Raw genomic sequence first — 10,819 nt, forward strand, 5'->3', positions numbered from 1 at the left:
AGATGAACACCTTGCTGGGATCGTTTAACCCCAGTACTCTTTCCTGCCATGGCAGGGGGTCAGACTAGATGATCTTCTCAGGTCCCTTCCGACCCTAGAAACTATGAAACCTGGGTAGTGTGTGGGACCTGGGGCCCAAAGCTGGAATGCGCAGCTGCAGGACCTGGGTGGGGAGTGGGACGGAGCGGCAGGTGGCTTGTTCGGGGGGTGGGGTAAGAGGGAGGGCATGGGAAGGATGTTTGGAGGCAGGCACGGGGTGCCCACTGTGGGTTCGGGCTCCCTGCTGCCCTACCCAGGGCCTCTGGGCCCCAGTGGGCAAGACCCGATGGGCAGAGCAGGGAAACTTGGTGCCACTGCTGCAAGCCCCAAGCAGCCATAGCAAAGTGCCCCCTGCCTGCCCAGCAGAGGCAGTGGCACAGGGCTGTGCCCCCTGCTGCTGCTGGGCTGACAGGGGGTGCAGGCAGGGGGTGCTTCATCATGGCGGCTCAGTGGCAGCAGTGAACTTCCCCGCCCCACTCTGCCCTGCCACTCACTTGCTTCACCATGGAGGCCCGGGTGGGAGGGGGAGGGGGCGGAGCAGTTCCGGGAGCCCATACCCATTCCCCCACTCTGACAGGCTCCACGCCTGCCATGCTGCCCATTGGGAAGGGGGGAGCTGGGATCTGCTCCGCAGCAGCAGCTGCTGCCTCCCACAGGCAGCACCTGGGACTCAGGCACTGCAGGGGGTACAGGGGGCTGCAGACTCAGGTCCCTGGCCCCATAGCCCTGGCAGCTAAGCGCTCCCTCAAGCAGGGCTGGGGAGGTAGGAGCTGAGGGGCACCAGCAGGGGTGGGGTGTTAGGGTAACTTGTCGTATTTTATGCTTTAAATAACTTGTCGTATTTTATGCTTTAAAGTTGCACCTGCTTATACAGTGGTGAATTATAGTATTGTTTAACTAATATGTAATAACATATAATTATAGTATTGTTTAACTAATATATATTAGTTTAACTATATATATTGTTTAACTAATATGGATCCCTGTGCTGCCATGGTGAAGCACCCCCTGCCCACCCAGCAGCAATAATATATTCAGCCGTATTTAGTCATTGCTTAAGTTCTGTATAGACTCATCTGAAATTTTTTCATTTTATCAGCGGGCCTTGAGTTGTTTTGTAGAGCTCATGGTCCTCATTATATTGTATCTTTTCTGTGTTATCACTGTGACAAGTTCTTCTAACATAATATAGTAATGGCCTTGTTATCAGCTTAAATTAATTGGATTTGGCACTAACTGGCTAATCAGAGGGATGAAATGATTGGATATGTTAATGAAAGGTGATAAGGGAGACCGATGGACAATACCCAAAGTAAGACACTGGAAAAAGTCCAAATTAAGAAGTGTGCTTGTGATGGGTCTGTTGAACAAACGAATATGCTGACAGGATAAAATATGGACAGCATACTGACAGCAGAGAGACCAATCCAAGAGCAAAGAGTCATCGAAGGAGTAAAGTTGAAGAAAAGCATAAAAGGGGGCAGCAAAAAAGTTATGTGCATGCCATCATAAATCTAGCCTTCAACACCTGTCTGGACCCTCCCAGCCAATGGTGCACCTTTTCCTTTCAGAAACTGACTGGCCACCTTTTCTGTTGAGCAAAGTAACATCTTTGGCCGGGGGGAAGGGGGGAGGTGGGGACAGCTGCAGCTGGACTGTGTCCCTAGTGAGCAAAGGCGACAGAGGGAACTCTGATTTTCCATGATAAAAAACCCAACATCAAATACCAAAAATTATAGGTATTTATAATTTATTTTTATTATAGTGAATTAATCACAGAAAAAACACGGATTTGGGGGTTTTTAATCAGAGAATTTTCAGGGTGTGTGCGGTTTTTAAAATAAGAGATTTTGTGATTTTTAAACCAAGAAAACCAGGATCCCTAGTTATAAGGCAGAATCATCTGAGGAAGAGAGGGAGCTCGGCATACTGGTCAAACATGAGATGACCATGAAACAGAAATGCAACACAGCTGTGAAATAGGCCAGTGCAATTCTAGAGTATATTGGGTGGGGGGGAAGTGTATACAATAGAGACAATGAGGTACAAGCACCACTGTACAAGGCACTGGCAAGATCCCTTTAAAACAGTGTGCAATTCAATCCACAATATTAAAAAAGATCAACTTAAACTGTAAGGAGATCAAAAAAGGGACACTAGGATGGTAAGGGAAATGGAGATCTTTTCTTATGAAAGATGATTCACAGAATCACAGAGCTAGAAGGGGTGTCAGGAATAGTCCATCTCCAGCCTCTTTAAAACCACTCTTCAGCTATTTGAAGACCGTTTTCAAATCCTCTCTCTGATTTCTAAGATTAAAGGAGCTTGCTTAGTTTAACAAGAGAGAGATTGACAGGGAGTATGATTGCTCTCTAGAAATACATTCATGGAATGAATATTAAGGAATAAGTGCTTTTTAGCTTGAAAACCAACACTGACACAAGCTCAAATGGTAACAAACAGGATATACATAAATTTAGTTTGGAAATTTCAAAGGTGGCTTCTAATAATCAGAGAGATGAAGTTTTGAAAGAGTCTTCCAAGCAAAGTGGTGGGGGGCAAGGGACCCATATTGCTCTAAACTGGCTAAATTTATGAATGGGATGATGCACTATATTCACTCAAAGCCAAGAATTAGTCATTCAACATGGCGAAAAAAAAGGACTTGATCTGAATTTGAGTAGCAGCCTGGGGCAGGCAGTTGATGTAGCTCCAGCTCTGATCACAATCCCAACCCCAGCCCAGGGCTGGAGCTGTTGCCTGCTCCAGACTGAGGCCTGGAGTCAGCAGCAGCTGCAGAGGGTCTGGGTTTGGGGTTAGCGGCATGGACTGGGGATTGGGTGGCGGCATCAGTCTAGGAGTGGACAGCAGCATGGAATGGGGCATTGAGTGGCAGTACATGTCCAGGGGTGGGTGGCAGTACAGGTTGGGAATCAAGAAGACAGCAGAGGTCTGGCAATGGATGGCAGGGCAGGTTGGGGTACAGTTTTCTTCAATGGCTATTATTTCTGCATGCCAGGAATGCACCATTGTAGCAGCCATGGGTGCCAAGTACGTGAGGGCCCAAGTGCCCTGACCCTCCCCCTCGGAAAGAGGGCTGTCACCTAAAATGGGCAAAACTTTCCACATGTCCATCATCTTAGGACTCCCTGGCAAAAATAGAAGTTGGTGCCTATGGTAGCAGCTATGTACACCCTTCCACTAGCTCCCCATAATTATCTAATTTAAAATCTCCAAGCTAAACAAGAAAAGGAAACAAATTACACAGAAAAAATAACTCCCTGTATCATGTTCCTGAGAGTATTTTTACTGATAAATGGTTTGTCAGTACAAAAAAGGCAAAAGTGAGCAGTCAGCTAAAAGTCAGCAGATTGGAATAAGAAAACTTGCTTGACATTGTCAGCAAAACCCCAAAGATGCATGTCAGAGGCAGATTTCATGTTTTCCATTTTTAAGGTAGTCACTAAACCCCTAGCAAAAGAGGCTTTATTTCTTCAGAAATGTGTTTTAAAAGATGGCTAATCTTACCTCTCCTTTTCTGAACTTTCAAGCAAATTGATGGGAATCCCATATTTTTCTGTCATGTGGCATAAAACACCATCTAATTCTATGGTAAAAGAGCAGGATATACACAGCATAGAGTGTCACACAGAAGAACCAAAGGAAATCCACTTTTTTTTGAGGAAGGAGTTATATCATATGGAACATGTTCTTACTCCTGATGTTCTTATTTAACATGAGTATTCTGTGCCCACATCACTAAAATTCAGAGATGGTGATGGCTGCTGCACACCACAGAGCGAGCTTCCTCAGCGACAAAAAAAAAGGCACCCAACACTTTTTAACTAAAAGTGGCTGCTGAAAAAACATCAAGTACAACTCTCATTAATGTTTTCTATAATGATCATGTTATGGAATAGAATGGACTTTTATATATATTTTATACATATATATAAAAGTAACTACCAGCTTATACTACTACTTACATAAGTAACTACCAGCTTGAAACAATTATTGACAATGTTCTGTCCTAAATATTAACCAATTTCTGTTTTGGTGACTGAGGTAAACATTAAAACATGTAAGGCAGAAATGATGCATGCTGCCTTGGAATAAACTCTAAGGTAAGAATTACTGCTTGTCAACCTTCTGCAGGTTTGATCTTTAGAATGTGAATACACGGCACAAGAACTGCCACAATAGATTAAACCAGTGATCCTTTTTTATTATTATTTTATATTAAATATAGGCCAGTACTTTGTCTCTGAGAGTGGCCAGAAATGAGGGTTACTCACCTGTACTCATTTAAAGAGGAACACTGCAAAATCATACTTTCAGGATGAACCAGAGATGGAGCTGTGATGGTGGAATGCTTCCACAGCCGTGCCTGCTTGACTGTTTTCTCATCTTTTTGTGCCCCTCCTCTACTGTTACTGAGCACTTTGATGATACAGCCACAAAGGGGGCTGTGACAAACCAACTGTTTTAGTTCTTTCCATCATGACTCCTTGCTTTGGTTCCAGATTTTAGTGAGGAAAAGAGACAGGTGAACAGGTAGTGTGACTGTAGAGTCTATCCCAAAGCGCTGCTGTTTCTGGTGAGTAACCCATATATCTTCACGGAGTAGCCTCTGCACATTCTTTCAAGAAAATCATCTTACAAGCAGTATTGTCCAATGAGGAAGGTGGGACAGAGTCTTAATTAGATAGTGACCGACATACCACTCTACCCTCCTGAATATCTAACCAAGATGTTAGATATAGAGCAAATGTTTTGTGAACATGTGAATAATAGAATGCCGTATAGCAGCTCCACATCTTTCTATAAGATCACTAGGCCTAAAACATGTCAAGGAGGCGGTCTTACCAATTGTGGAATATGATCTAATTGATAACAGGGATTAAAGAGCAGGTATCTCTCCAATTCATAATCAAATCTCCTAAGCAATCTCAATGAAATAACTGCTTATCCTTTATTACAATGTGCCTAAGATACAAGATTTGGTAACTTTCTGAACTCTGACTGTATTTAGGCATAAAACTAAAGCCCTTCTGGCATCTAATATGTGACATTCCGCATTGTCTGAATGAGCAGGGAGTCTAGGAAAAAATAATGGTGTATTAGCCAACTGGTTGAGATGGAAATCTGCTACCACACTGGGCAAGAGTTGAGGGTGGAGACAAAGTTACGGTCCTTGGGGAACCTGCGAAGGTTAGATTAGCCCACAGAGCTTGACTATGGTTATAATAAATATTATTTTGTTTAACAGCAGAATAGCTAATATTCATTCAGGAGCTCTAAGGGAGAATTCATAAAAGTCAAAGGTGGGTGTGTCAAACTCATCTGGACTGCAGCCTGAAAAGGACACACAGACCAGCCCTGCATGCCAGATTCAGTGTGTTGGAGAGGGCACTGTACATGGCATGATCCTGCTCCAGCTGAGCTGTATGTGGTGGTCGCTCTGGAGCTGTGCTGCATACAGTAGTCGCTCTACCTACTGTGTGCTGGCCAGGCCCTGCACACAGCATGGTCCCAGAGCAGCTGCCATGTGCAGCGCAGCCCCAGAGCAGTAGAACAGCATATGCTGCTCTGGGGCTGTGCTGCATGCAGCGTCTGATTTATTGCTCCAGGACATGAGTTGGAGCACCTGCTATGGAAAGGCAGGTGGCATGCCCCACATGCTGCTGTGGGTCAATTCTGAGACTCCTAGACAGCACCAGGGACCAGATGACAGGGCTCTACAAGCTGGATCGGGACCACAGGCCATATCTTTGACACCCCTGGTCTAAGGAGTAGGTTGGACTAATCTACACAGTCTCATAAATTGTCACTGTGCTGTAAGGAAATATAGTGCTAGCGTGAGTTAAGAGGCGTTCAGCTATATGGCTGATAAATTAACTTCCATGGATGACGCAACGAGAATGAGCAGTTGCAGGAGCAGCAAATACTTAAATATGCACTGGAATGAAACTGAAGTCAGAACAATATTGTTCTTGGATGACCGAGTTTGGGCAGCATCTCTTTATATCTGTCAGAGTCCTATGGACTGTGCTGTCAGGTACAATAAATGAAGCTCTGGGTAATAAATCTGGCTGCTCTGCTAAGACAACTGGTCTGGGATCATAGGAAAAGGTCAATATTCTCCTCCAGAGAGATGGAGAAGGACAGAATAAAATCTCAGGCATTTTGTGGAAGTCAGAATTGCTTTGGTTTTGTCTTATCTTTCTTAGTGCTCCTGCTTAGAGGAAACTGAACAAAAGCCCAGAGAAGACTTATTCCTCACAGCTGAATAGGGACACATTTGAAATGGAATGACTCCCTGCTCTTTCTCAGGTATTCTGAACAGACCTATCGCTGAATACTCCAAACAAGTGTCTTTAGCAACCACTGCTTTTTTCTTATGCCCTTGCTCAGCTGCCTGCTTACTTATTGGGCTAACAGCTACATGCTGGCTAAATGACGTGGACAGGAAAACTGGCTGGTATAAGCTGTGAAAGAGGCAAGAAAAACCATTCCATGGCTGATATTTGCAGCAAAAATGACAAGAATAACTGAGTCAGTATTCTTCTTCTTATGTCCTTGTCCTAAACTAAATGTTTTTTCAGAATCATATATAAGTCATGGCTCTTTCCATTGCTGCAGCAAGATTCTCCTTTGTACAGGTCTCACCAAGGAGTCAGCAAATGAGCAAGTGCTCCATGGTCGGCACTCCACTGCACTTGCATATATTCATGTAATTAGAGTAGCCCCATTTGATCATGTTTGTTTTTGAACTTCCAGTTTATGTGCGCAGGCAGTTCAGGCATCACCATATTGACCAGTCTCTATCAGCCTCTCTGGGAAGGTCCTCCTGGAGTTTCAGATCCATTTCAGGGTATCTGATTGTGCATAATCTTTCCTTCAATAATCTCAGTCATGCCCCGTCAGCCATCCTCTGAGATTCTTGATGACAAGGTATTTAGCAGAATTAGCAGATTTGTTGGAATCTGACAGAGGCTGCGATGTGAATGTATGAAACAGTATGAAATCAGTACAAAACAGCTGGCATCCTAAATGTCGTGTAAGCAATGCTGTGTTTTGTTTTGTTTTTAATCAATGAGCTCTATGGAGATGGCAAATAGCCAACAACCCTCATCCTGTATTAACGGCAACTCACGTTAACTGTGGGTGGTTTTTCTTAGCAACTTCTTAGGAATTTAAGAGAGTTCTCCTATGCATCACTGACAAAATCACAGAAACATAAGACTAACAAATGGAATAAGCAGCTGTTCAGCTATTTAACACATACATGACTGAATTTAAAGACAGAAAAACAACCAAGCACTGGTGGATTACTCTAGAGTAGGGGTGTCACACCATATGGGCCACAGGCTGGATGCAGCCCATGAAGGCTTGCCATCCAGTCCTCAGGTGCTGGCCCTGGGTCTGAGCAGACTCATATGGGGCACACTGCATGCTGGAGCAGCCCCATGGGAAGGCCCAGGATTGTGCTCGGCTCATGGTTTCTGCCCCAGCAGCTCTGGGACCTCACTGGACAAGTAGGCAGGTGTGGTGTGGATCTTGAAGTGATCAGAACAGGCATCATGTGCAACCCTGTCTGGCTCAGGTCATGTACTGTGGATTACTGAATGGCTGAAGTAGGTGCCATGCTACACACAATGCCTGCCCCAGCCAGACTGCCACATGCTATGCCTGCTCGAGCCAGTACAGGACCCGTACTGCACACAATGCCTGAGAGCACCACATGCAGTGTGGGTCCTGGACCGGCTGGAATGGGCACAGTCCAGCTAGGGCAGACACACTGCATGCATCGCAGTGCTTGCTTCAGCTGCTCCAAGATCTACTTGGACTGCACTGCATGTGGCACCCATTTCCCCTGCTCTGGGATCCATGCTGCATGTAGTGTGGACCCCAGACCAGCTGGAGCAGGCCTTGGATCCAACATGCTAGGAGAGGCAGGGGGTCCATGGGTCTGATTCAGCTCATGGACCACCCCACACCACTCATCCAGCTCATGGGGCTGAGTGATTTTGGCACCCCTGCCCTACAAAGAAGGAAAAGGGATCATTTACTAAAGCTTGAGACTGTGCCTCTAGCATCAGATGACAGACTATAAGAAAACATTCAAAGAATATTAAAGATCTCAAATGATGCTTAACAAAAGAGAGTCAGACTGGAAATTGGAATTCTGCTGTTAATCCACTGTGTAATACCTACATATTGCATCCCATATGGTACAGTACTGAAATCACCACTGATAAACTGAGGCATATCAATCACATATCACAATGGTATAATTGCAGATATGCCATTCACTTAATTGCCTCTTGGTATTGCTAACAAAATGCCTTAACTATTTTCTACTCTCTTGCAGTACCCAATTTATTTTACCTCTGTCTCCAAGCCAGCTATTTTTGTCAGCATTCTGTTTGCTGAAACTGATTTATGATAATGAGAGGAGGTTGGGGAAAAAACACAACTGGAAGAAGCAAACAAACCTGTTTGTCAGGACTGGCATTAACTCAGTGCCACGCACAGTCTTTCATCTGACCTTAAAGCATCTCCAAGGGTTTTGTCAAGAGTTGACTCGATGCAATAGCTTGTAAGAGATTTCTTTCTGAACTCACCCACAAGTAAAAGCAGTATGTGGTGTTTTAGCTAATGGTCTGTCTTACATTTGTGCAGCTACTGCACATAAAGATGCTTGACTATATGTAGGTTAAAGTAGTCTTGTGGGGGTGGAAAGGAAGGGTGATCACTAAGGGCTTGTTAACATGGTGAGATGATAGCTTGGTACATCTGTTATGGTGAGCTATTATGCACTTGCTAGATTCAGACGTGGACAGTCTTTATTCAACACTGAAGCTACAGATGGTTGGTTCTTAACCCTTTTAGACTCATGGCACCCCTTGGAAAATGCCAGCTCTTACTCTTTTTTTTGACTATGGAAAAATAACAGAGCAATTCTGCTGTTGCAAACAACTCAGAAAGACCACAGCAGGTGAAAATGTTTTTGACACTATGGCATTTTATCTGAAATTTCTGGATTTATCTTGTGAATCATGTATAGGTAATTTGCACACCCAACAGTGTTAATATTGTGGTACACCCTTAAAAGGATCTCAAGGTACCTCAAGGTGCTGTGGCACCCTGGTTGAGAATCATTGGTATAGACAAATATAATTACGTTAATTGGAGGTGGGGCTGTCCCAGGGCAACATGCATCAGCTGTTGCAATAAAAAATGTACAAGTGAGCTAATAAGTAACTTTAACCTTGTTTCATTCATGGTTAAAATTGCAACTGTTTTGCTATCCTTTATTGCTACAGGTTCATGAAGATACAAGTTACATCGTAACAACTTAAGTAAGTATACTTAGATATTAATACAACTATTTATCTATACAGAAGCATGTTTGTACTGCTTAACTTGGTTTACACTGGAAGTGCATTACACTAAACTGCAACAGGGCACTCACTGTGTAGAATGAAAGCATCAACATGGAGAGTTACCTCTCCCATGTAGGTAAGCCCTAACGGACTACTGGTACTAACAATGCTCTTCCACAAATGAAACTGTGCTCTATCCATATACTGCTCTCTTTCTTCCCATTCAGCTATTTAACCACCACTTCAGGCTTTACTCAAGGAGAGTTTTCTTTGGGTAAGAACAAGAGGTTCCTAATATCCTGTAGCAAATGGATTCGTATGCCTGCTACAGTTTCAAAGATTTTCCAGGACCACAATAAGAAACCCTGTACTGTCTAGCAGCAATTACATCTTCCTTCTATTATAGTTTGAACTTCTGTCAGAGTAAAAGAAAAAGGCTCCATATAATACAGTAGTGACTCAGGACAATCATTCTTTCATGTCAACAGACACTGAACTTTCTTCCAGACAAGACAATTTTTGGCAGCTGTGAGAGTTCCTTTCAGGTGCAACCATTTGAAAGACTTCTCTACTTCTTCTTGGGTGCTAAATAATAAGTGTACTTGTACTTACCCCATAGGATGCTGCATTATGGAGGGGGATTAATCCTCCTTTATCTTGGGCATTAACATCAGCACCATGCTCTAGAAGGTATTCAGCTACTTCCAAATTATTGTAACCAGCTGCATAAAAGAAAAGAAGAGCGAGAAGTAAGCAAACTGAAAAACAGCAAAGGCTGAAAAGCTAAAAATGATTTTCAGAGAGCAAAAACTCATTTTCTTGCTATGGCAGAGGTTTTCAACCTTTTTTAACAAGTGGACCCCTTCTCTCTCAAAGTTCCAGCTCAGGTACCCCTTTATATTTTTTTTCATGTTTTTAAGGGGCGGGGGTGCAAATCGAGGCCCCTGCGGTGTGGGAAGGAGTAGGGCTGTGCAGCCAGGGCAAAGCAGGGGACAGAGCCGCAAGCAGCTCATCCAGGGGGCGTGGGGAGGGGGTGGCAGGTCTTGCTCATAAACACACCCTGGGAGGGCATGGGGGCATGTGCCCCTGGATCTGTGTGGGGCAAGGGAGGGCTGGCCCAGAGTTGGGGGAGGGAGTGGGGCTAGGGCAGGGCAGGGGCTGCCCAGTTGGGGCAGGGCACAGGACTGAGCTGTGCGGGGGGTGGTTTCTGGAGCTACGTGCACCCCAGGGAGGGCACAGGGCCATGTGCCCCTGGATCTGCATGGGTATGAGTGGGTTGCCGCTGCGGGCTGGGGCCAGCGCTGGGGTGTTCCTGGAGTGGGCTGGGCAGCACTATGGTCAGAGCAGGCAGTGGAGGAATACACATCCTCGTCCATTGGCAAGGAGTCAGG

The 10,819-nt window shown here is 44.7% G+C and overlaps 1 protein-coding gene across 1 annotated transcript in view; it reads right to left on the reverse strand.

The window, feature by feature from the left end:
- Positions 1–10,819, reverse strand: part of TNKS (tankyrase) — a 264,386-nt gene that overhangs the window by 25,790 nt on the left and 227,777 nt on the right. Inside the window, exon 18 of the mRNA XM_019521853.1 lies at positions 10,041–10,150. Coding sequence (XP_019377398.1) covers positions 10,041–10,150 — 110 coding nt within the window. The remainder of the gene's footprint in view (positions 1–10,040; positions 10,151–10,819) is intronic.

The sequence above is a fragment of the Gavialis gangeticus genome, unplaced genomic scaffold, assembly GCF_001723915.1.
Source record: "Gavialis gangeticus isolate Ggan-Ray unplaced genomic scaffold, GavGan_comp1, whole genome shotgun sequence".
Lineage (NCBI taxonomy): Eukaryota > Metazoa > Chordata > Crocodylia > Gavialidae > Gavialis > Gavialis gangeticus.